This window comes from Bombus huntii, chromosome 13 (assembly GCF_024542735.1).
Source record: "Bombus huntii isolate Logan2020A chromosome 13, iyBomHunt1.1, whole genome shotgun sequence".
Taxonomy (NCBI): Eukaryota; Metazoa; Arthropoda; class Insecta; order Hymenoptera; family Apidae; genus Bombus; species Bombus huntii.
Window position 1 is genome coordinate 2,876,253 of NC_066250.1, and position 27,696 is coordinate 2,903,948.

The window sequence follows — 27,696 nt, forward strand, 5'->3', positions numbered from 1 at the left end:
TACTCGCTATCAGATACGATGGTTCGTCGAATAACTTTTTATTTACCTATACTCTCTATTTCGTTAATTATGCTCGCGAAACACGAAATCGCATAAACATCCGCAAAGTAACGATAATATTGAGTTTACGAGGAACGACCAATCAGATCCACGTTGCCTCCAGGTTTCTCCTTCTGAGCGCTGAACGGTATGATTTTCGAGATTCTTATTGCATTATAAAAAGTGAAATGGATCGTGTACCGTGAACGACTCGCGTGTCGAAGCTCCGATGCACGGTTCGAAACACGTCGTCGTCCTTAACCGTTCCGAACAAAGACCACGGAATACGACAAACCGGATACGCGGTATCCCTTTGCTAGGAGATGAAGCGACCAAGCGACGCGCTCCGAGATCTCGTTTTTCCCCCTCGGTGGAAGGTCATCGACGACCAGCTCGCCAGCAAGCCTCCAACAAGTAGGCAGCCTGGCTGTCGCACTAATTGCAGGTGCCGTTACCGTTACTTTCCAGATGGCATGCCCGTTTCCGTCGCGTTACCTCGTACGCTCCAACCAGAGCGCTCTTGGCGAACGTAACCAGAGAGGAGTTCGCCGCTTGGCTATTTCTTCGCCACTCTCATCTTTGACAACCCGTCAATGGACAAAACCATACATGTATTAAATCATAACGAGCCAGTTATAAATAATAAAAGTCAAGCCTAATCGCTGTTTTAGTTAATTGCATCCACGTGGCTACGTACTCCGTAAATTAAGGAAATTATGGATATGAATTTGTAAGCGTTTTCTTGCAAGCGTCTAACATGGAATCCTTAATTTATGTTTTTATAATTCTTACAAATGGGTTTTCTATATTTTTGCTGCGTAGTCTTTCGCTAACCCATAATTCTCCGCCACTAATCTTTAATTATCTAAACGATTATTACGTGTCGTATGAAACCAACACGTATTTCAATACTTACGAACCTACGATATAGTATACGTGGTTTACCGTATGTCGCTTACAGGAAATCCCACTTGAACAGCAACGAGAACGCGCCTCTCGACTCTCGAACGACACAGAAAAAGTAGAAGCGTTTCTTTTTAGACTTTTCGCGATCCAACGCAATTATAGAACGGAATATCGATGTTTCCGCGTTTACCGAGTGGTTTGTCCACCGTTCCAGGTAAGTCGTTCGGCTCGTACGTTCGACCGACGCAAGACGAAGACACATTTCAACCTATCTACCTATTATAAGGGTATAAATATCGAGTGGCAAGTGCATAGCGGACGGTCTCTGCATTCTCAGTCCGGCCACAAGCTATTTTCAACCCACGCTAAACTCTCTCGCTCTCTCGCTCTCTTCTGCTTTGCACGATCCCCACTTGTCTTCGTATATTCTAAGACGCGACCCGATACCATAAAAAGCATCTGCCCGCGTCCCACTCTTACACAGCTACAAAATATCTTTCTGCCGATTGAATTTGCTCCTCTTCGCCGATGGCTCGTTAAAACGCCAACCGACATACGGAACAAATCGGTGCGCAGCTATTCCGTCCAACAGCCTTTGCTTTTGCATCTGTTTTCGCATTTGCCTCTGCATCTCGCTACTTTTTTCGATATATTATATTCCGCGCTTAAATTAATACGTATAAGATAAATTACGGAAAAAATAAAAAATCACCTTTCGATACGACAGCGAACACGACAGATTGGAACGGATTTTAAGTTAATAAAAATAAAAATGTAACAAGGTAATAATAATTAACGATAGAGAACGAATTTTGTTAGACCACTTATCGATCTATATTGTCGACCTGTGATCGTACGACATTTCTGTAGTAATAGTTATACGTAAAATAATAATAATAATAATATCGTTTGTTTTTTTAGTTTCACGGTGCAGTTATTATAGCACGGTCGTTATTTTAAATGATATAGGTACTGTCGCGCCGCATCGATTACCATTTTTCCCGTGCTCACAAGAAATCCACTTACTCTCTGAGTCACGAGAAATGAATTTGTCTGTATCCTAAAGTATAGCACGTACATAAGCTCCAGCTTCTCTGGCGACCGCGCTTCTCTAATCAACGAGGCGAAATGTTTACGTAGAGGAATACCGTGCGTGTGATTCATAATACTCTCTGCAATTAGTTTGCGATCTCACACCTGAACAAGGAAAAACAGAAGCACCTTCTAGTTGTGATATTTCATTGACGAAAAAGCGAAGCGAAAAATTAATTAATCTACGTCAAATCGATCTATGTTACGTCAAATCTTTTTAAACTCTCGAGTTGAATGCTATTTGATTTCTACAAGGTGAACTTAATCGATCAATTTCGTAAATTCGAAAGTAGACAAGAGCGACGAAAAAATATTTTTTTTTTTAATTTACCTCGGAATTTGATGTTTTATCTCATCTTCTTCCTATACGCAACTGGTAAACGTAAGCCTGTTGTTTTTCTCAGAAAAATCAACATTAATCGTTGGAATGCGGATGTTAATGCAAATTAAAAAAAAAAAAAATAAATGAAATTCAAGCAGAAATATGTTCCATCTGTTATCGTAAGAAATATTTCACTTTGCATATATTTTATAAACGTTTTAGGCATTTTTATACTTAAGAGTCCACAGTCTACTAATCACGCATCCGGATAAAACCAAAAACCGCAGTCGACCAGTTCGGCTTCCAAGAGGTTCGTTTTGCGGCGAGAGATGGGAGGGAAGAGTGTGAGTCGATATAAAATTCCAAGACCGTGACGAACGAATACGAATAACGATGAAAAATCGTCAAGGCAAATGTCTGTCGTAGGCGATAAAACGCCTAGCATATAGCGAGGGTAAGTATCGATTACGCGCTCAAAATCTTTTAATCGGAGAGAACGAAACGGCGCACATTTGCTTTTCAGTTTACATTCGCGAATGGCACCCTATAAGCCGATATAGCCATAATCATAATATTTATATCGGGATCCCTCTCTCTCTAAAGTTTATGACGCGGCGCGGCGTCGCGCTGGTGGTTCGTAATTCGAGCCAGAATTAAATATCTGAATCGTACTCCACTCGTTTTCCTTTAGCGAACGACTAATTCGATGTAACAATTCCGCAAGAAAAAGGAACAATAAAATGCGATGAATAAAAAGTGCCATTTAACAACCGCCGTGCCATTCTCCTTTTGGATGCACGATTCTCCCTGGAATCTTACGTAAGCCAGACTTTTACGAAGAATCGCCGCGGTTGTTTGCATTCCTTTCCTTAATAACGTACACGAGTTTATATCGAGGTTTCGCATGCATCATACAGTTGGTCAAACAATTTAAAGGATCGTTTCCTCGAATCGCACGTACACGCAATTAATATCAATTCTTAAACTGTTAGACGCACACACGACTGCGAGCAACGACTGCTAGGCAACAGCAGATCGGTAAACAACATATTTCCAAGTAATTTCGACCTACGCGCCTTCATAACGTTAAAGTACAGTTCGAAATAAGTTGCACGGGGCTGTATACTTTCGTCAGCTACTATATAATTCTCCGTTCTTCGATACGAAAGCACTGTACGACTGGCGTGTATAAATCTCGAATGCAGCAGGTGTTTAGTAAGCAGCTGTTATTTTGCATTCGTAGCTAACGCCTAACGACCGGCGATCCTGATTGACGGCTGCATAAATCTTTGCAACGGTTAACACCTTTGTGGAATATCTCGAACGTATCCGGTCACTGAAAGAATACTAATAGCGGGTCGTCGTGAAAGAACTGTCGAGTTACGTCGTTAGAGCTTGATTCGGATGATAAATATTAATACCGTCTTGCGATTCACCGCGCGTCCCCGCTCTTTCTCTCTCTCTCTCTCTCTTTCTCTCTTGAAAATCACATAGTTTAAGTACGTTTGTATCGACGACGTGTGCAATCGACATCGTCGAAACGGATTACATGTACATAACGAGAACGATGTTGATACGTGTAATAACAACAAACAACGTAGCTGGTGGCCTACATTATCGCCGAGTGCAACGAGAATATCGTTTACAGCAGTCCACTACCTACCCACTTCCAATAAGCAGCAAACAAAAGGACCGCGAATGGAAATGGCACTGGAGCAAATCGAGGATGAATGCGCGATTGACTATAATAGGATCTCTCGACTATTTCAGGCAAATTTTGTCACGGTAAACGCATCCTGCGAGTATTATATCGTTGAAAAAAATACTTAGCGGAAAATATTACGCCGTAACTTGACGCGACTTTGCATACACGTCGTACACCTCGCGATGAAAACTTTTCCTTTCGCAACGGAATTCGAAGCATGTGACCTTCGTAATTATTTGCTCCAAAACTGTAACTTTAAACGTCGATACGCACGCGTCTCGTCGTTACGCGATTTTGCAAAATCTCTCGACCTTCGCGACTGTCGAAACATCGCGATAATAGCTAATGTACGGTTTGTTGATTCTTTCGAGCCGCTTTATCGCTGCTTTACGGCCAACGTAATATAAAAAATAACATTTTCGTTTTTCCATACACAACAACGACGACGAGAAGTTTACAGTAGGACGATAGATGTTAGAAACGAATTAAACTGTGTCGTTTATATCGCGCCATTCGATTCGACAATTTCTCTACGACGATCTCGTGTGCACAACGGAGGAGGATTCGTTCGGAACACACGGAGAACCGTGTTTGCAGATGCTCATCGACCTTGCACAGTTTCGGAGGAACGTTCCAAGCTATTCACGGTACCCTCCTATCTCTTCTCTTTTCTTTCGCTGTTTCCTAAGAAGCAACGGAATTTTCGAGAAACGGGAGAAAAAGGATACTGGCGTAAACTAGCGCAGACGGAGGTCGTAAAAGACGCGCGAAATCTCGACCTCGATCTTTCGCGGTAGGGTCCAACCGACTTAAGGGTGCCCCAAGACCCTACTAGAACATTCTATCGCTAGAACTTTTTTGTTTTCTTACTCGAATCCTATTCGAAAGGTTTTTACACGCCGTCTGCTTCCAGTCGCGAAACAGTAATGTCTCTAAAGGAAAGCATTTCGACACGATAGCCAAACAAAACAAAGTTAGAAAAGGTACGCGAATAGAGAGAGAAAGACAAGAAGGAGGAAGATATAAACAATTTTAATTAACGGAGCTCGATGCGCGCGATAGATCGGTGACCTAGCGAGGACACACATAGGGAAAAATGATCGACGTCTATGTTCCGAGTCGGAAACATATACGTAGACGCGGTAACCTCGTTACACAAAGAGACGATGAGAAGAGATAGAATGGCGTGCAGACGAGACGAAGCGAGAAGAGGAAGAGAAGCAAGACTGGACTTACCGTGCGAAAGGTTGTTCCTCGACCTCGTACAGTTCCTCGAGGGTCTGTTTCGAGAGAAGCCTCTCCAGCCTCTGGGGCGTGGGAGCGAGATGCCCTGGGATGCTGGTAGTCTCGAACAAGCTGTCCGCCGTCATGGCCGCTACCCGGTCGACGGTACGTCAACTGAACCAAACGCAAAAGATGCACGGATAATCCCAAATTTTTCTGTTGCTCGGTCGTACGACGAGGCGTCACGACCGCCAAAGTAGATAACCAGCAGGCACACGGGTAGTCTCGTTGTAGTCGAGTCACACAAAAGAATAAAAGAAGAAAAGAAGGAGAAGGAGACGGAGGAAGACTATGGAGATTTCACTTGTTGCGATCACAGCCAGCAATACTCGCGTAAATATCCTCCGTATTCACAGGCAAACGTTAGAAAGGAAGTAGTAAGAAAAAAGGGAAGGTGTTTTCTCTCTGCTTCGGTCACTGCGTTTACACGGACTACGGGTTTACTCACGCCGATATAACGCGAACAACGACGAAACCAATCACCACGTCACTGTCGCGATTACAGGCACGCGTTTCATCTTGCTGCACGTTTCGTACGATGATCGTCGTCGATTAGAGGCGACGTCGAACGCACAAGTTTAGCCCCAGTGCACGCACCGATCGCGAAACGAAGCACGCGCTTCTATCGTGCGAGTGTTTATCACGCGCAACCACTCGTCGCGATGGTTGGCCAACAATTGAACCTTCCGCCGAAGCTTCGTGTGATTCCCCACTCTCGATTCTCCAAGCGCCTTCGCTATCTCTTCGCGTGGTGGGGAAACGTATCCCCACCTATAATAAAACTCGGTGACAGTACCGAACTGAACCGAAGCGATCCGAACGGATCCGAAACCGAACGAGTAAACTTACTCTTTGCACCAACTTCGAACCCGAGAGAGAAAGAACTTGACAGGCATGCACCGACCGACCGACCACTTCCTTTTCTCTCTCTCGCTCTCTATTCCTCCTCTCGCGCGTATTTCGCCTATGTTTCTTTATCATTCTCCTTCTCCGTCACCCCACGCGTCTTTCAAGCTTCGCGAACCGATCTTACGATTAATAAGCAATATCACGAGCGTATATACGATTCGATAACGAGATCTCCGAGACCGCGAGCTGCTCCATTTTTGCCACTCTCCACCCGGTGATTTCAATGCCGTACTTTCCGAACAGAAAACGATTCAGCAGCGTTCTCTTGGCAGACGAGACGCAAACAACACGCGGCTCTTTCTACGTTATTATCGTGCGATATCTCGCGTTAATAAAACCGTTTTAAAGCTAGTTTAACGAGCTAGTAAAGCATCGACAACGAGTAAATCGAATAGCTTACGACCGATCGAGTAAACGGAACTCACCTTGGACTAGCGAAGAAACGCGGAGAGCCAGGGGGCTTGTAAAGCGTGCCAGGATCTTGTCAACTACCGTACATGATTATGGCGACCGAGCATGAATAATTGAATGTATAATTTATCGATTTCGCGGCGAAAGAGCGGCAGCAACGATCCGGAGAAAGAGAGGGGCCGCGAAGTCGTGGCTATGCGCGCCTCTGCATTATAGATCTCCTAATATGTCGGTGCAGCTTCCAATGCCGATATAAATCAGCTAAATCTCGATAAGGATAACCGTTGTCTCCACGCTCTATGACGCGGTTCTATCCGCACGAGTCTCGAATCCAGCCTCGTCGCTCAAACGTCGCGGAATTCGGAAATCGAATTAACGAATCGTTTATTCTCCCGACGGCTGTTCCTCTAATTGTCAGATGGAAGAACAGACGCGTCAGTGGAGTACGTTCGAATAACTTCCATCAAAGTCTACGTAATATCCTATTAGGAAATTTGACCAGACGGACGAAGAGTTAGCCGAACGCATTTCTTAACAGGATCTTGCGAAACACGCGGACGAGTTTCTCAATCGAGTTATCTGGCGCTTTCGATGAGTCTACCTGACGCAATTAACGCATACCATCGAGATAATATTTCCGTTTGAATGAAATTGATTTGCAAAATACGGCCTCATCGACAATGCATCTGGTAATACCAGATTCAAGTAGGTTACAGATAGCGGAGGAGCGAGTTGGCGCTTCTTAATAGACTTTCGGTGGAACTGATGGAAGGAGCTGGTTTCCTTCGACTTATCTAATTGTAAATCCATCCGAACGCTGACCACCCATTTCGAGCGAGATCGCACCGAGATTTGCCTCCGGGATCTGTAGCTTCGCTTAATATCTTCGCTGAAATATGACTACTAGAATTGCATATTTTTTCAGCGGCAATGATTTTATGTACCTTAACAAAGTAACGCGTAAAATAATTTACGCTTTCCAATAATATTACGTTTACGTCCGTTTTATGCATATCTTACTGCTTGGTCCTTGATGGTTCGTTAACGAAATGAAAAAATTAGAATATCAAGATATAGTACGCGAAGATTACACGCACACTGAATCTTCGAGAGTACCGCTCTAAGGATGGCAAACGCGTGAAACCATTTTGAAAAGATATCGACAAAGATTTCTTGAATCGACGAGTCAATCATAAGGATACGCGTTCTACGCATCTGCATATACATCTTAGCGATGATACTCGGCTGATTCATCGCGCGACCAGTAATCTACGTGCGCAACCAGTTTCCTAGGATAGCAGTCGTAATCGATGGTCCTGCGAAAGGTTGCGGCGCAGGCTGTTGCCATCGAGTCGAGCGAGCCAAGTGCTATTTCCTTCCCGATTTCACGGACATTCGGCTCCATTAATACCACGAGCAACAGTTAGCGACGTCTATACGCAACGACGATTAGTTGGTTGAAATCGGCTCGGTGATCGAGGCAAAGGGGTTATTTCGAACATGATCTATCGACCGATTCGTCGGAAATAATATTTCTAACCGCGCGAAATCCTATTTTCCTCGCTCATCGCGGAATACCGATAATTAATATTGACTGTGCTGGTTTTAATGATCATCCATCTTAATACTAAACGAACGTATTCTTTCGTTCTCCGCGTAATGTACATCGATACCCGCTTCTATCCGTCGAACGAGATGTATTTTTCTCCCGGTATATGATAAAAGTACGTGTAATACGTTACACGATGAAAGTCTGCCACGCGATCCGGACACAAAGGCGCAATCAAGAGAGAGAACTATCACTCTCCTCCACCTCTCCTCCCCCTAATTCATCGTTGCACGATTTGCTCCGCGTTTTCTCAGGGATTATTTGGCACGCGATCCCACGCGCGTCGGCAGAAGACAACGAACGCGCTCCAAGTCGCTGGAAAGTACCAGCCCATGGCTGTACACAATTACATAGCAGTGTACCGTGTATGAAAAGTATCGGGAGGCTTTTTTTTATCATCGATGGAACGCAGCTTAATGACAATCTTCGATAAACATCGATAGAATTTTTTCATAGCGACGGTACTACAAATAGTTCAAAGGTATTCGCGATAACGACTTCCGTTTTATCAATGACAAACGTCAGGTAAAATACAATAAATATTATAAGAATGAAATCATGTAGCTACCATAAAGATAGCAAAAGATTGTAACCTACGATTATCGATACGTTGTTAAACAATGATTTGTACATATATCTACAACGGAAGATTACGACGTCTCATTCGGAACAAACTAATACCATTGTTACAAATCGATTGAAACGTCCAAACAGTTATGGAAGATAACGTAGATACGTTTTCATTCCCACATCTTCGATCCTCGAGCAGCAGTTTCATACACGAACGTCGATCGTTATGGGAGTACACGCATCGATTTTGGCTATTTTCTATTATCGATTTTCACAAACAGATGTCGATCGTTCGTGAACGCAGCTTCCCTTCGAAACGCGGACAAGGAGGTTTCGACGCAGAGGGGATCCTGGTAACTTTCCCTCCTACGCATCGACCGCAAGCCGTGGAAAGGAGAGAAGAGAAGGCGCTGGCATGCGAGAGAGCCTTTCTAATCCATCCAGCGAGTTGATGTTTTCGTGCCAGCTAGTAGATGGTAACGGAGTGCTGCCTAGCAGAAGGGGCAAGGACGGCCGAGGCCGATCATGCCCAACAACATGGCAGGAAGTCAACTCGGAGAAAGAAAGGGAGGAAGCTGATCGACGATCAACTAACACTGACAGATACCTGACTACTATTCGGTGTATATGTTCCTACGTATGTGTTCTGTTGAACCTCGTATTAGCATCGGGGCCCAGAGCCCTCGTGCACGATAATACGATCTAATCTAAAAATTAACGACATTAGCGAACCCGGTGAGGTACAAACTATAAATTATAGGCGTTTCTTTTACGATTTATTAATGTTCCGTTAAATACGATAATCGGGAATTCGTAAAAGTTTGTTTGTTTCTCCATCGCCTAGGCCTACTCTCCCTAAGTTTTGGAAAGCGACGACGAGGAGATTCATCGATGACAGAGATGAAAATTCTAAAGCTAGACAGGAAATGCGTCAGAAACGGCTGGTATCCTTTCTCACGTGCCTGTTTCACGGAAGGAGTTCAAGAACACGATGGAACATTGTAGGTAAACGAGAATATTATAATTCGGTGGAAAGAATAGGTTCGCTCCTTAGTATCGCGTTGCCTCACGACCTACATTCATAGCGTATTATCATAGCTTATCGTAGCTTATCACGGACACTGGCAACAAATGCAAGCCACGTGCTACTAGAGTCTTTGTATTTTATCGAGTCTCGTTTCCGAATAAACTTTGCACAGGATAGAGGAGGCTCGCGAGGCTCCTTTTATTCCAACAGTTTGCAAATATCTAGAATAAAAATTACAGATACATCGGATCTCTCTAACGTGTCTCGGCATTCAGTAGAACGAATCTTTGTTTGCGTTAAGCCGTACAACCTGCTCGCCTGATTCGCCTCGATACACGCGAGAATTCCATGCTAATACGGCAGAATCATAATTTACGTCTGCGGGTAAGTAGACACGTGTATGTGTATGACAGAGGCTCGGTACTCGGGCTTTCACAGCCGTTTGAAAAGGTGGTTTCTTTATGCGAGTGACTGGGAACTTTATACCGGCCTTGAAGAAGCTGTTCCGGATCCTTTGTTCGGCATTCCCTGGAAGTAGCTTTTTTTTTGGATTTGCAGCTAGCGATAAGAATCCGGATGCCGAAACATTGTCCCCTGGATGGGCATTTTAAGAGACCGTGTTTACCCACTGAACCATCTTCAACGTAAATCAAAGTGCCACATTTCTGGAGAAAATAGGCGACCATCTGTCTGTGTCTAAACTGATAAGAAAACGATAACATTCATCGAGGACGTATTTCCAATTCTATCCTTTTTTGAAACATCTTAATCGATCCTACTTGCAGTTGTGCATAGTCATTTGCGAAAAGGTTAGTTTTAAAAAAATAAATTATATAACTGATATAATCGATATTATATAGTAAACGCAATGCTTTCGATCCTAATCGTATTTACTGATTAAGTAAATGATAAACATATTTGTTCGCGATAAAATTCGTCTGAAATTGTAGCACATCGTGCCGCTTTTACAAAAGCCTTTGGCAAAGTATTATCATAAATTTCTTCGTTAATACTCTCAATATTTTCTAATTAGTCCATCCGTTATTAACAATCAATGAAAGATAATCGCTTTCGCAGGTTGAAAGAAAATTCAATCCTGAAAACCTTCGTGAAACTCGCATCGTTGTTGCCGAGTTAAACTTCGAAGCTAGTCGAGTTAGACCGACGATCATACGTATGCCAAACGTGTTACGCCCGGATACCCGGAGTCATAAATGAAATCTGAATTAATGCGTGTCCTACGTTACGTTCGTACACCAGTAGTATGACCCTGGTAATCCCCACAGTCACAAGAGATTTATGTTGTCATTCGTCGCTGAAGTTATTGTTCCCATGAGGCTTTGTGCGCTCACCACGCGTCCGTAAACACTCGATAAACGCATATGTAACACACGCCGTCGGCTTGCCAATCAAGAACAATATCGAAATTATTTTAGGCTATCTTTTCGTCCTATATCCGTGCAAATTTTTCACGTGGAGATCCGCTCGAAATGGGCTACTATTTGAACAACATAGGAAAGTTTGCGCAGCTCCTTTCGAGTCTCGTTCGGGGTAAGAATATCTTATTTCCTTTGGGCGATGTTAGAGCGCGTTATCTGTATTTAAGACATCCTTTGGTCAAAAGTAAATCTGGCCGGAAACTCGTGATCACAATCTATATCCAAAGCAAATGAAGATACTATGGAAACTTGGTAAATAATACGGTCGAGCTATCAATGGAGTCCAAGATTTGCTCGAATATGACATATTGTTCGTCTTTTGTTAGTGTAAACACTTTCACTCAAAAGTTCTGCAATAATCACTGTATCGCGGTTGGAGAAATTCAGATGATCCAGAAAGATACGATACATCATTATTACCTATATATTTACTATTTGTAACTTGATATTTCATCGATATCGATCTTCAATTACGTTTGTACTGTTAAACTTTTACTTGGAATACCAAGTTTCATATGCGTGAATCCAATCTCACGGTGTTCGTAAAAGTATGCCAGCATAGATCGATACGTTTTTAATCGAATAGAAAGTAAATGTAATAGGTCGTGGCCGGTTTAAAATTCTATCGCGTGCTAACGCTTGCAGACGCGTGCACGCCCATGGCGAAACAAACCCCACGAGGGTGCGAAAAGGGAAGACGAGTGTAATGGAAGCGAACTCGTGCTCGTGCAACTGTATCACGGATACCTTTTACTCGGATGGCCTTATATTTATAAATATACGCGTGTGGATGCGTGTCAGAAGCCAGGAAGAGGGTGGCAGTGCAACGACACAAAGGGCTTAATTGTATTGCTCGGTGACTCGCGTGGTTTACACGGTCGATGGCCTGGAAATGGTTATTCCTATCGTAGAGTACGCGTGGAAACGCACACGCGTTTCGTAGTCCCTCGAGAATTCATATTGGAAACATTCGTCCTCGTTAACAATTAGCTCGAAGAACTTTCTGTCCGTACAGCTAGGGGAAATTTCGTTATTTACGAGCAACTTTTCATTAGGGGATACTTGGTTCACTGTTAATTGTAATTCTCATGCACGGACAAAGGTTTTCGTTCAAAGAATTTGCTACACCATCGAGAATTGTGCAGACAAAGCGTCGCTTTGTCGATTTAGTTCCACTAGCGCCGTTTCGTAGTTGGCAACAGACAGAAAGTCAACGTGCTGTCATTGAAAAAATGTCTGCTGCGGATGCTCTCGTCCCCTTTGTCGAACCCCCGCGATACGTCGAGACGGTGCACGGTATCTCTCGTCAAAGCAAGGGAAATGTGTCTATCCCGATATTTTCGTATCAAAGACCCGCCTGCCTCTTTGTCGGTAGCCTTTACCGACCAGTGCATAGACATTTTGGTCGATACCAGACACACAGATTATCAAACTGCTTATCTCGGTTAAAGGTTTTCCGTTAACTTCGGCGACACGCGTTATTTTTACCGCAGCTTGTCTTTGCGATGTTCGTAGCAGTGAATCGAACGTAAAATTATTGTATTCTCTGTGGTATATGTGTATCTCTTTACTAATACTAATCCCTGAAGGCACAAACTTTACCTCGATTTATTAATAGGAATGATTACGTTTTTTTTTTTTTTTTTTTGTAATAAAAAACAACTAGCGATACATTTTTATAAAATGTATAGATGGTATCGTAAGACGTAGTTTGAATCCATAAAGATCAATGGCTAAAATAATCAATGACTAAATTAAAAGCAATCTATGCACTGATACACGACGGTTAAACGGTTAAGTATACGTCTCGTTAATCATTATTGTTTTGTTTTTCGTAACCTCGTACGATATTCTACTCCGTAGAGCGATTACATATCGTAAAATAAAAATCATAAATACATGTTTCGTGAATAAAAAAGAAATCTTGTTTCATCGGACCAACGCTCGTACATATATTGGCTTTTATAACTACGAAACGAAACGAAAGACTGAAATTGCAAAATTATAGAATATTTTCTGTCTTCTCTTGATTTACGATTAGTATCGTTTGGTCAACGCGTATCGTTACAAAGTCATCAGAATGGACAAAAATTAAAGAAGAACTGTTCGCACACACACACGCGCGCAAACAAGTTGAACGACAGATCGAAATTTTGCGTTTGGTAATATTTTAACGACTATCCAGGTTCATCCGATTTCTTCTAAATGTTTTAAAATACTTACCGGCGGCAGTGTAGGACACAGCGGTATTTAATATGACAAAAACGTCAAGAAGTTCCGTTTAGCATAATATTCCATAACTTTGAAATCTCTGACATGATACGAAGCCTCATAGAAAATCACCGTTTCTTCTCATTTAAATGAAACGACCAGCCGTCGCTGTGTAACAACAAAGTGATTTATTAGTCCTCCGCGAAGGACGTGACGCTTCTGCTTCGTCGCAGTTGCCACATGACGCAACGAAAGAAATCGGTTGAAACAATACGCGTGCATGCGTAACTTGCTTACAGGCCTCTATTAGATACAACGGAAGTGAAACCGAAAGATTTCTGCTACATCGGAGATCATAATTGGTCGACGCATGACGCACTGCCATTACCGAATCGTTATATAGTTTCCAGGTTTAGTGAAAGTGTATTTTTAAGTCGAGTCGCACCCTTAAAATAACCTAAGCGGCACGCGATGATATTAGACAAGACGACAGATGTTGCACGTGCGAATGCATAGCTCGAGGTCGTCCGTTGCCTGGACAATAAGAGGAGCCTGTGCTCTGTCTGGCGCAGCGTAATCCGCTCCACGTGTCCGTAACAGGATCACTTCGCCTATATGTAATCGCGGCAGTCCAGCTCGCGATTACACAAGACGACACGCTTTTTACACAATAGGCGACGTCGTGAAAGCACTAAATTTCAATTGGGTGTGTATAAAAGTTCTGTCAGATTCTATATTAATGGAAGAGGGCCACAGAACGTTTTCTAAAGGGTCGGCGCGGATATTTTTAGTTGAAGATTTTTAATACCTCTCTCTCAATATAGCTACATTACCATACTCTGTTAGTAACGTGGCACTGATTTGTCACAAACGAAAGGAAGAGAATACGATGTTTGGTCGAAAGATGGTTCGTAGATTATTCGAGTATCGGAAAGCTGATTCTGCGATTCTGAAGATGGTAATCTGAAAGAAGTTAAAATCCGCTCCTCATCTATGTAGATCTATCGAAGCTGTATTAGAATGTCGCGACATTTATTCACGTTCGTAAATCACGATCGTAAGCGTATCGTTGCTGGTTCTTGAATCATTATCACGAATCGGTGTTCCCAAGTAGCGTGTCAGGATCTTTAAGAGGGTCTGCAACGTGTTCTCGATAAGCGGCGCAATCTATTTCCGGCCGCACGAGCCACAGGCGCCAGACATTAGGCATTCCACGTTCGTCTATGGCTGCTAGTGATCGGTTACTGACTTAGACCGAGGACATACAGCATACAGCATGTGCGCCGGTGTACGATGCAACTCCGGCTCCCTGTCACTCGGCTCGTTTTCCTATTAATTCCGCGCGGCTCGCAAAGGAAGCAAGCTGGAGTCGGATATATGGCGCCATGCATCGTCGGGAATATCTCGCGTCTGAATCACCCGGCTCGTGCTTTAAGACCGTCATTTTCTTCGATGTGCGCTTATCTTACGGCTATTCTAACGATTGATTTCGTTTGTCCCGTGTGACAACGTCATTTGACGTGTACGCGAATGAACACGATGTTGTAACATTTGGTTTACGATAAGGCGTCTTCCTTGATTCACAACGCCAAATCATCGTGTTTGAAATCTTAGATCACATTGGACCTTTGACCTTCGACACGGTGACTTAAATCCAAAGGGAAAGCCAGATCCTTTCGTTTTTTATTATTATAAAAGTGTCAACACTTAGCCCGAGTATATGGAAGATTTCCCGAAATCCTCGAAACGCTTTAGGCTATTACGGTGAATGGTGTTTTTTCTTTTTCTTTCTTTTTTTTTTTTTTTTTTTTTTAAGAAATAGCTTTCTAACAAATGCGTCGAGATAATCGAATAAGTATCATTCGTTACGTACAGTATGGCTTAAGAGAAAGTATTCGATCGGTTAAAAAGGCTTACAGTGGATATGTGTTACACGAAACCTTTTCACATTTCGCTAATGGGACCGATCTCTGCGATGAGACGCGATCATCGTGAACGTATCGGCAATATTTGGAAGCAATGTGAACGTGTACGCGTGTAGAAGCTACAAGAAGGACGCGGCTGATGTAAAAGTCAGAAAACCGGCAGAAATAGACTTGTCATCCTTCCTTCCGTGGTATTCGTGTTTGATGAGTCGATGCCGAAGAGAGGAAAGCACGTGTCATTGTTAACAAAGGAGGCGAAAAAAGACACAGAGGGGAATCGGCGACGCAACCTAAATAGGAAGTGCGCCTGGACGCTAAGCGTTGACGGTGTATCATCGGTGGTCGGATCCACGGCCGCGGTCGCGCCGATTTCAGCAGCTGGCAGATTTTGAGCGGACATACTCATCGTCCCACCTAAAATTACGCAACCGTATTTAGCGAGGTGATTCAACCAGAAGTAGGGCCAGAGCCAAAGGCGAGCTCTCTCGCTGGGGAGCTTTACACTACCTACCTATAGCTCTACCTACCTATACGTGGGTCGACCACGAGTGCGTTACACGGGATGCACCATGGTGTACAAATAAGATGGAACCCTCGAGAAAACACGTACACAGTTGTCGAGGACAAGCGTGCACTCACGCGCTCTCGCGTAGTGATTCATGCCGTGGAACGCGAGAAACACGACCTAACCGCGCTGTCCGTTAGAGAACCGTTCTATTTCTATTTCGGGCGAACTGTGATGTCCATTCGGTCTGTTTGCGACCGTTAATAGAAGGAGACTCGCGGGCCAGGCCCGTATTCTTTCACCGAAGTGTTGTTCTACACCCTTTGAATCTCCCTTCGTTCGCTTCTCCTTCGACGTTATCATCGATCCATAAAACCGAACGTTTCAACTCGTCAAGAAACAGCGACATCGATCGCTAACCTTCGCGTCATCGTTCGATTCAATGGCACGAGATTCTTTCCCTTAGGGACCAAGTCGACCGTAATCGAGCAGTCGAAGAACAATACTGGAAAGTCAGGAAATTGCGATGGTTTGAAAGGAGAAAAAAATATCTGAGAAACACGAAGAGTATTATCGAAATATCATGTTTCACATACGATCGAAACGAATCGGTAAACCATCGACGAGAGATATATATCTATTTAGTTTCGTTAAAAAATGATTGAAAGACAAAGTTGGTATCGCGTCGTTAATCGCGTGCGGGCTATTCTTCGTGCTCTTAAATTTAACTCTTGCTCGTCCGCGTGCAAAACAGCTGATCTCTCGATGTCCTTATCCCGTTACGTACCCCGAGGATCTTCGGATACGTCAGCCACTTTGCATATCTTATTTCCACCGACGCTTTCACCGAATGCGAGTGAAAATAGAAAATCGTGGGTTTCAGAACGCGAATTTAAACAGCGAAGTTATTGGTCAGCGAGAGAGAAACGGTTGGGATATTTCTTCGCTCAGCAGCTACCGATATTTTCGCATTCCGTCGAAACCGATATCCGCAAGTTGGCTCGACCAATTTTTCTTTTTTTTTTTTTTTTTTTTTTTTGTAACATGACTTTTAAACGGGCCAGATAAAAACATTTCGTTGTACGTACATGGATTAACGTTCTCATTCTTGCGGCACGTATCGCGTGTTACCGAACGGAAAAACGCAATAAGAACACGGCTATAACATCTGATTAAATTCTAATGACGGGATGCGCGATACCTCTTAACTTTCATGAGGAAGTCTCGTGTAGGAACGAGGAAAGTAAGAATTTTACTCGATGCTTTGCTCGTCGTCACGGTAATTTTACGATTGTTGTGACTATCAACGTATCGGTAATGTTACTTCCGGCAACTTCTCTCAACCGTACAAATCGTAGTATTCCCACGAAAAATACAATAGCTTTTGGATTATCGTCGCAAGGAGAGAAACAGTCGCCGTGGATACGTCTTAAACGCCAGCGAATCGTAGAACATTCGGCACGAGTACCTAGTAGATAGTTATTTTAGTCAACTATTTGGCAGGCCACGTACTTGCCAAGTATTTTCCAAGTTCTATTAACCTCGTGTTTCGTGTCGAACTAGCCTCTATTACATAAATATCAGCTTCTTCCTACACGACCGGCTCGTACAGTCGATTCCTGCTAATCCGGTCCCGTTTTAACCCATTAAATCAAACCCATTGACCCATTAAAGCACAGGCTAACATTGTTGCATTATCGCATGTATTACCGCAACGTTTCTCTTTTATTATAACTTTTTCCATTAATTTGCATCGACGAATCCTGTAGAAATAAAATAAACACGATTTATTGTTTGTATTTGCAAATGAAGAATCCCTGACTTACAAATGATACACAGTTGGTATATATCATCGATCGTTCGTTTAACCAACCAGACGACTCCGGTTAACCGTGACGTGTGTGTACCGTGTTTTAAATCCTGTCTGGATAGCAACAAGAAGCATCAATGAAAGCCGCGGAATCGTCACTATTTTATGAACGGCGATGAAGAAGAAGAATTCTCGGAAATTGAAACGCCGAAACGACGCTGACTTCCGGTTTCCTGGGTGGTTTCTCTATGCCATATTGGTAACACCGATCACGCATTCGAGTTTCCGGTGATTGCCAACCACTTTAAAGCCTACGCAGCTTTTAGGACGTCGAAGAAACGTATAAATCAAACGCGAGATCTCGATCGAGTCCCACGGGTCGCTATGAAACGATATTTCCGAATGCTCGACAGAACGTTCAGCGAATATCAATGGGATATCGACGAGGGGTGATCGCTTTCGACGAAAGAACCTTCGAGTCGTCGCATTTTCTCGCGTATCGTTCACATTTTTCTCGAGAAAAGAACGACATTTTGCATGCTTGCTGCATGATTCATTGGCTGATAAATATTTATTTTATGCGAATCGCTTAACCGCGGTGATTCAAGAGAGCCAAGCCCGCGACGCGTTTCTATACTCGCCGTTGCCGGGTAATTACGAAGATCGGTCACGGATGCGCCGCGTAACAAATCCGTTAGAATTTTTCCAAACGTAAATCAACGCGCGTTGTCACTGTATTTGCAGGTTTCTCTCTTAAGAGGGAAGAAATTATGGGGGAAAGTTGATCGGTTTCGATTAAAAAAAAGAAAAAAAGAAAGAGAAAAATACGGTAACCTGAGACGAGAATCATCGTCCTTCTTGTTCGAATACACGTTCTATGTGTTTGGTAAGAAACAGTCGTGGAATTTCTATGGCACGAGACGATACGAAGACTGTTAAAGCTGAACGAATGCCTGCCTCGCGAACTCGTATAATCGAAGCAATCCTTCAACGCACCTGGTGCAGGTGCGGTGTATAGGGCTGTTCAGTGGAACTATGCGGCCGCGTGCCTGATTGGCTTCTCTGAAATTCGAACGAAAATCGCACGAGACGCGCATCTGTCCCGTCGACCAGATTAAAGAAACTAACTACTACGTTTTAAATACCGCATCGTTCGACTACGCTATCTTTTCTTATTGAAATTCCTTTATTCTGTCCCAGCGCTGACTTGCAAAACGTCTTTAACGACGCTCTTTACTTACGCTAGTTCTTTAATTAAGAAGATGCGAGGGGAAAAAGAGGCAGAGAAACGCGAGATCTCACAGGCCAGTTAAACTTACGTATATTGCATGGACTAGCGAATTATTTCGTTTATTTTTTGTTTATATCTTTTACATTACCACTCGTACGGTATGTTACGGCGAACATTTTAGACAACAAACTTCCAGCCGTTATTATCTATCGCAAAGCTGATTCATTTTGCGTGCACGCAATTTACGCTTTAGTTCCTTCCTTCATTGTACGCCAGTTATACATATAATTATTTGCGTAACGACCGAGCCTAACGATAAGGAAAGCCTTTGATTACCGCATCTACCGACAAATTTAAATCGTCGTGGAAGCCTGCAAACGATTGTTTTTTACGCGACCGATTAGATGGCAATATAACCACGCTGTTATGATCATTCTTAAAAGGAAATCTCTGTCCCTTTCTTACAGTATCGTGAAACGAGGGACGCACCGAGTTTCCACCGACTTAGCCCCGTTTAATACGTTTGCTCCGTATTTTCCAAGCGATTACCTGGATAATTACAGAGCGCTTCCACGGTTTTCTCGGCGAGTTGTACAATATTCGAACCGGTTGCCGCGTACATACTGTCGTTGTCGCAATTATACTGTCGGCAATCGCGAGAGAAAGAGTTTCTGACCGATTCACCGCAGGAAATTATAACACGTATCCCGACTTTTGTAGAAGGACGGTTCAAGCATCCGATACGCTGTCAACCGATCATCCATTTTTCCGTTCTTCGCATGTGAAACGGACAACCGAAAAGATCAAGGCATTACGAGAATTTACTGCGGGATTTTCATGATTTATGCAACTTCGTCAGAACATCGCGCTCTGCTGAAAAGAAGTTGGACATGCATCGCGGATGCGCTCGTTCTACGTATCGTGCATTGTACTCCGACAATAGCACATGTAGGAGAGTGCGAGAACACGAGGAGAACGTTCTTCGAAGATGGGGAATCATCGTCAATCTTCTCTGACCACCGAGATTACGAGTTTTTTTTTTTTTTTTGACGCTTTTTCTTTTTTCCGATATATATCGAAGGACGATGATCTTGAATAAGGTAAAAAAAACGTTTTCGACATTTATCGCGATGCAGATTAAGTAATCGGGCCTCGACGAAGATAACTCGTTCGATAAAATCGAACGATCGAATGCTGAAAGAGTGGAACTCGTATCTCGAATTTTTGTCATATCATACGTGTAATACATATTACATAATAGATAATATCATATATTATTATTAATATTATATAATATTATCATATTATAATACGATTATCAGGGCGGTTAATTGCCGGAAACACTGGTTAATTGATAATTTAAAGATAATATTTAAGAAAAATTGGAACACACAAACGAGCGAGATCGTTGTATTTTAACTGAAAAACTGTCGTTTCTATTTAATATTAGTATCTAGGAAATACTTCGTAATATGGTTGAATCTCGTGTATTATACCAACTTCTAAATTATACTTATACGTTTATCCGTAATCTCGTCTTAATATGATTCTCGCCTCAACAACAACGTTATTTCGTATGATGGATTATTTCACTCGTAAAGGGTCCAGACCCGTAAGTAAAATTACGTTAAAGTTAAATAAAATAAATGGTCTTTTGTCATTTGAAAGCAAAGTTATTTGATTATCCGAACAATGTTTGTCACGGCTAGTTGGAATAATCGGGGTTCCACAGCGGTACTCGTAACAAAAAGAAATGCATCTATTACAGGATGGCAGGAACGATTCCCGTTGTAGTTTCCACCAATTATTTTCTCGTCAAAGTTCTCGGAGGGTTGTATGCTCACGTTTGCTCACGAACGATAGCGGCGGTCGACAATCGCGGTACGCTCACACGCCGAGAAATAAGTTCCCCGCTGGACGAACTATTAATAAGAGAGGCCGTTCAATTGGGTTTTAACAGCCGAAGCAATAATAGAGGATCGTTAAAGGTCTGCGTAGACACCTACTTAACCGGCCATTTACCGATGCCGCTGCACGCGAAGGAATTTATTGTCCCGCTTGCAACACCACGTTACTATTACAGCAGTCCAATTTACGATAAAATATTTACCATGCTGCCTGATAAATGCCGGCATCCGCGGTAACGTAAGCGACGCGATAATGATATTTTAAGTGCGGATAGCGAGGGTACGTACGATCGTGAACGCGCATACTGTCTTCCCTTCTATTTCATTCGATCGCGTCTAAATAATCCTTCTCTTCTCCTCCGAGGATTTAGAAGAAAATTTCCGTTCTCCGAAAATTCTCTTTCCAAGATCGTTATATCGTATTGGCTTGGCAACTAAGTCATTGCGGATATTGTCATTAGGTGATATTGACAAAATCCGCAATCACTTACTTGCCAATCCAATAGATAAACTACGGATTTTTATGCAAACTTACTCTTTTACGAACGCAAGAAATAAAAATTATAAGCGCTATAACTTGTACGTTTTAGACCATTTTGTATATCACGCGTATACCGTGCATCTTTGAACCTTTAAATTTCGCATAAACGTTATCTCGAGTCGGTAGAGATACGAGCTATAAATCGAAGCAAGAGAAAAAGACGCTATCGGTCGTTATTAATACACACGTATATCCGACGTAAAAACGAAGAGAGAATCGGTAATCTGGTAGGTGTACGGAGAAGTTTATCAGTCCCAAGAGGTATCGAAAACTTGGACATTTAAAAAACACCCCTTTGACGTTTGACGTAAATGGGAACGATAGTAGAGACGGATGCTTGCAGATAACAGAGCGATAAATGACACGAACTTACTGGACGAGTTAAATACGAATTTCGTGACATCGTTTGATCGTCGCACGAGATGCATCGCGTTCTTGTCCGCAGGAGCAGAACGAGGTAGGATAATTTTGCGAGGTGAATGGCCACGATTCGGCCAGTTCCTCCTCTGACTAAATTGGATTCGGATGTGGTCCGTTCACGTTGACGAGGGATGACGAGCAACGACACGCTTCGAGGAAAGTCCAATGACAGTAATTGGACGCGACACCGTGCGTCCTGTGCTCGTCGCAAGCTTACTCTTGGTCTTAGTCTCTCGTCGAATTTCAAGAATGTAAAACTCGTCTATAAGCCAATGATAAAATCTGGAAGACTTAACGTTGCTAGCATACGAGCTACGGCGCGCATTATCGTGGATATCTGGCATGCTGGAGGCCACGAATTCGCTAATCGTCATCTCTCGTACGTTCTACAACGTTTTCACAGCAAAAACGGTTATCGTTTACTAGGCTCGAGGGGTACTCGATTTAATAAGCATCATCGCTAGCGATCGCCTCGGAACCGTGTTCAAAGGTTACAACTTGCCCGGACTCGGTCGCGAGTATAAAATACTCGACATTATGGCGACTATATTTCACTGCCTGGTATTACACGCTAGCATTGGCTTCAAACCTCGCGATAAATAAGCGATACCTCGGGGAGGAAGAGGCTTATATTAATTATCCCAGCGGGGCAGACGCATCAACCTCCCTTGAGATTGCGCTACAAACACTCGAGGCACCCGTGACCTCGACCCTTTCCACCGTGGCAAAAATCTCCGCTCCGTAACTGTTGCATAATGTTACTAACGCGAGGCGATTTCGTTTCTTTTAAAATTCTATCCCTTCAAACGATCGTACCTAACTTTAGGAAGATCGAGAATCTTGATAAATTTATTTGTACAGGATCGGAAAAGTTTTCGATGGATGAAATCGATGCAACGAAAAAAGATCATCGAGCAAGATGGTGTGTGTATATTGTATCGAAAATAAACCTACTGCTAAAACCACAAAAATCTACCTAAAAACAAAGAGATCGATAAGTATGGTTTTACCATATTATTACACCTTCGTTGATATGTAATATTATATAATGTGTAAACACCATAATAAATACAGTAATGTGCATCTGCTCTGTGCAGCTATTGTGTGTAATGGGGAGATGGTAAAACGAAGGAGAAGAAAGTGAGATATAAATTTTACACAGCTAGGTGTCTGGGTCGTGCCCTCCGGGACGCGAGAACTGCTGTCACTTGTGTCTCCTCTAGGCCGATAAGCCACATGGAAATTTCACTCGCGATCGCAGATACTCGATATCGTCGTGTCGAGGCGATCCTTCCGGACAATCGAGAAGATCGTCGAAGAAACTGAACATCAACGGCCGTTTCTCCTCCGGCGACTGCTCATGATCTTGATCGAAGCAACGTCGAGTTTCAGTTAGAAATGGCATCGACTTTGATCGCGTGTCGATAATGAATGCCGATTCCGTTATGTACGACAAAGGTCCCTCGCATCATTGAACGGCCAAGCTGCAAATCATCATGCCGCGAACATCCCGTTTTTAATACCACACCTGTTTCAGAAAAACCGTTTCCGTGGCTAGCGTTACTTTCGCAGTTCGAAATTAAATCTAATTTATCAGAGCGTATCGCTGTTTCTCGTCGTAGTTGACGCTTTTTCATTACGTTCGATTATTGGATAAAAAGTTCGAAGCAGAGTTATTCCTTCTATGCGAAGCTCAAGATTGAATTTTAAGTTTGCCGAAGCTTAGGCGAGTCAAGAAACCGTATTTTACGACGTCGACTTTTATTTCGACGCAGCCCGCGGTTCACAAGGTTTGCGCAACAACGGTACAAAGCGATGCATTTTATCGCATAGGTTTGCTACGGATAACTGTTCGGTTTGGTCGATTCCCGATCTCCCTTCCGGTTCTTCGTGGATTCCCCGTAGGGAAAAAAAGACCATGTTCGTAGAACGGTACGAAAGACGTACAAATCGACCCACGCAATTTCATTCTCGGAAGAGAGCATCTTTTGTCGTAAAAGTCGAGATACTGGGCAGTCCGAGATAACAGTCGCGATAACTAGATAAGGGGTTGGCCAAGTATGTAGATGTTGGCCCCAATAACGGTACGGATTTCCCACACGATTCTGACATTCCTCTGCTCGAGCACGTTGCTTCCTGCTTCGGGCGCACAGTGAATCGTAGTTCGCAGCTGCATATGGAAATCGATGAGAATCCTACGACTATCGGAATTCTCTGTGAAAGACGGTTAAATCGTGGAAGAAGAGGCCAGAACTGCGCGGATAAACACACGACGATCTCAAGGTTCGTCATTAAACGAAAGATTCGCCGTCTTGTTGTTTTATTTGGAATTATCTTTATCATAATGCGCGATTTGTCGACAAGTGCGTAACGATGGAAATAAATTTTACGAAGAGATAATAGCGAGATAATAGAGATAATACCCTATCAATTTTCCCTCGTGTGCTTCGTAATTATAATAGCATTGGCGATATAGCAGAATGTCTAATTAAAGCGTGAAATGAAATTTATAAAAAAATTGCAATCAGAAATCAATAAAGATCCTAACGCTTATTAAGCTCCTATCAATGAAAAGTCGACTCGAGTACGAAGGTATCGAGAAACACCTGTACGATGATGAGTTCTCCTCTGAGATATCTGGCTGCTTACGCGTCTTACGGAATATTATTCGCATGGAAGAACTTAGAAACATGTTCCAGCATAAACATGGAAGTGTATCAGAGGATAGCTAATTACTTCGTTATTCGATAATTTATCGTTCCCATCGTGACCGTTTTTTGTCCAACGAGTCATCGAATTAACGTCGGTAACATCGTTGGAAAACTCTCTAAATGCGCATCGCGGGAATACATTTCGATAAAGTATCGATTAAAAGCTGGAAGGCAATGGAATAATAATCGAAGTTGATGGATTAATAAGTAGGTTTCTCGTTCCTCTGATAACGTCGCGTATCGCGGCAAAAAGTTAATGGTGCACTAAGGCAGGTAAAACGTCGGTTAAATTTGCAATGATAATTAAAAGAAATGGATTTCTAAACAGACCGTTCGATATGCTCGTTGAAGAAATGGAAAAATTATTGGAACTAATTGGCCATGTTTAAGCGAAAGACGAAAATTTAAAACGTCCATATCGATAAATTCTTCGTAATGTTTCGCGATCTTTCTCCAAACATCCAATTATAAATGCAAAGCTGCTTAGTTAAAGTAGCTATAGTGCTTAAGAACTATATGTGTTATAAACGCGGGAGGTACTTTATTTGCCGGTTAATGGCAATTTTATTCTCGTTTGCGTAGCTCGGGACACGTCATTTGCTCTGACTGACACCTAATCGCGACCAAAAGTCCATTACCATATTCATAGAATCTCATTATTACTCGTATGCGTCGTTCTCTCTGGGTTTCGAGTTGCTTATTTCCCTTTATAGCGATTCATCGCCACGAATAATCATATTAGAAATACCTTAAATCGCGTCTCGATAAAATATTTCCTTCGTTTCTTTCGAGCGATTTAACTTTTCCGTACATCAACTTGATCTCTTCTTCTCTTTTACGCGGACATACTAAGTTTTCGCCAAAACATCACTGTTCTGTGTTAAATTACTAATGGGAAGCGAATATATGATACGTAATATAGCAATGACTAGACGCGAGATAGACATAATTTTATGTGCTAGATTAGATTGACCGCGTAATAGTGATACACGTATGTGCATCTATGGGCATAAGCCGTATTAGATGATCGAGCCAAGTATAATATAATATATAATAGCTTGTTTACGTTTTCGGCCCTTGCGAGTTGTAAAAATTCTCGAACGTAAATCTGATTTCCAATGCTGTGTCTTCGTGTAGTGATTACACACAAACGCAAAATATAATTTATATGTTGAAGTTGTCAAATTACGAAAGATATTGATCAATCATTGTACGCGTCGATTATGCATAAAAAGGACAGGATTTCAGAGGTATAAAAATAAAATACGAATATGAGTGTGTGGAATTATGTGTGTGTGTGCGGCGTCTCGAAAACAAAGAAATGTAAACTGTTCGTTAACAGTCTGGTATAGAAGAAGATGAGACGCGTGCAAGTGTGTATCGATGAATATCTTTGAAATCGTTTATCAAATAAATATATAACTATTCTAATATAAATTCTAAGTGTAAATTTAGTGTTCCTATACCATTATTTTGGCAATTAAGATCCAAAATTCTCAACAAGATATAACATAAGAATTAACAACCACCAAAATCCACTAGTTACTCAATTACTTGACACGACGGATCGGATTCGCAGGCTAAAAAAACATTACTCGCACCCTGGGAGATAGATAAAAAAATCAATTCGTTATCGATGCCGAAAAGGAAAGGCGAAAAGTTTCAAGGACATACGCACAGCAACTATATACGGGTTGCTGGTATTTCGGTGCAACTGTACGCTGTCCGGTCGTAAATGAAAGTGAAAATAAATTGCTCGGACGGTTCCACCACAAAATGCAATTTACTCCATTCATGGAGCCAGGTCCTTCGCGTACTCGAAGGTATATGTGTACATCGAAACGATGCTCTGCTCTCAACCACACGGCAGACACCTAAATTACGTTTCGTGGCCGATTCACTTTCTTTTTCCCTGCTGTCTCGTATCTCTTTTCACGAAACGCTTTAGGAATACGCACCTCGAATACCGACGAAGAAGATAATTACGCGGTCTTTACTTGAAATATCCTATCCATCGTTTCAAAACACCCTCTTCCTTTCTATCACCTTTGTTTTCCTTCGTCCAATCTAAAACGTTTAGTCGTTAATACAAAACTATCTTAGATTTGTCATTTTCTCGCATACAGCGACGATATACCGATACTTAAGGAGTCAAGAGGAGAAAACACGCGTGGAATTTAAAATAGTTGTAAAAAATGTTAGATAAGACGTTTGAACCAAAGAGGTGAGAATTTCTTTGTAAACTGCTCTTTCGAGCCGTGGCCATTTCTCTGAATCAATACGAGAAACAAAACGAATAGAGAAGGATTGTGCTAGCCGAGCACTCGGACAGTGTACGGTGACGCGACATGTGCCGGACTCGTCTAGATCGCTGCAGCTCTCACCGTTAAGCCGGTATTTAACTTTTTAGCTGGTACGCTTGGATCGCGAATAAATTAGCCAGATGGCATCCATGGTATTATTATGTTATTACCGTTCGACTTCGTACAGCACGAATGGCAGTGAACGCTGTGGCGTTGCTGTTCCTTTTGTCTATTAATTTATCGTCGCGAAGAAAATTCTTTTGCAACGCGTAACACTCGAGGGTGCGCGCACTCTATAAACGGATGCTTAATAGCCTCGATACCTAGCCAGATAACGATTATGAGTCGAACTTCTCTACGTTTGCTTTGGACCCCGGTATTATCCCCATGAATATTACTCTTCATAAAGTTGGGTGTCACGCGCGTGAACCGTATTTACGATACGTACGAGTACACGCCCGCCCGATCGTACACCGGATTATACTTATTAAGTTCTCCGCCATTAACTTCTTCGGCGCGATTCTGCAGGCTCTAGAAAGTGAAAATCGTCGGAATCACGGGGACACTGTCCCCGTCTATTTTCCTTGATCCCATCTTCAGCCGCGAGCCTCTGGCCGGTCACGCGTGAATATTAAAAGTATCATCTCCACGGCTATGAGAGGCACGTGTGTCGCGTGGGAGATACACGTGGTATGAAAAGTCCACCCGGAGGAGTTGAAACCGCATTCCAGGTGACGTCTGGCGCCAAAAGTGGTTCCCAACTGCGTCGCGACGATGCTCGACGTGGACGAGGTACACGCGCGTATGCATCCGCGTGAT

General features: G+C 42.7%; 1 protein-coding gene across 1 annotated transcript in view; it reads right to left on the reverse strand.

Moving 5' to 3' along the window:
- The window catches only part of LOC126872410 (serine/threonine-protein kinase 17B-like), a 64,088-nt gene extending 58,040 nt beyond the window's left edge, over nucleotides 1–6,048 (reverse strand). The window contains exon 1 of the mRNA XM_050632338.1: nucleotides 5,301–6,048. Within this exon, the coding sequence (XP_050488295.1) occupies nucleotides 5,301–5,434 (134 nt within the window). The 5' untranslated portion in view covers nucleotides 5,435–6,048. The remainder of the gene's footprint in view (nucleotides 1–5,300) is intronic.
- Between the last annotated feature and the right edge of the window lie 21,648 nt (nucleotides 6,049–27,696).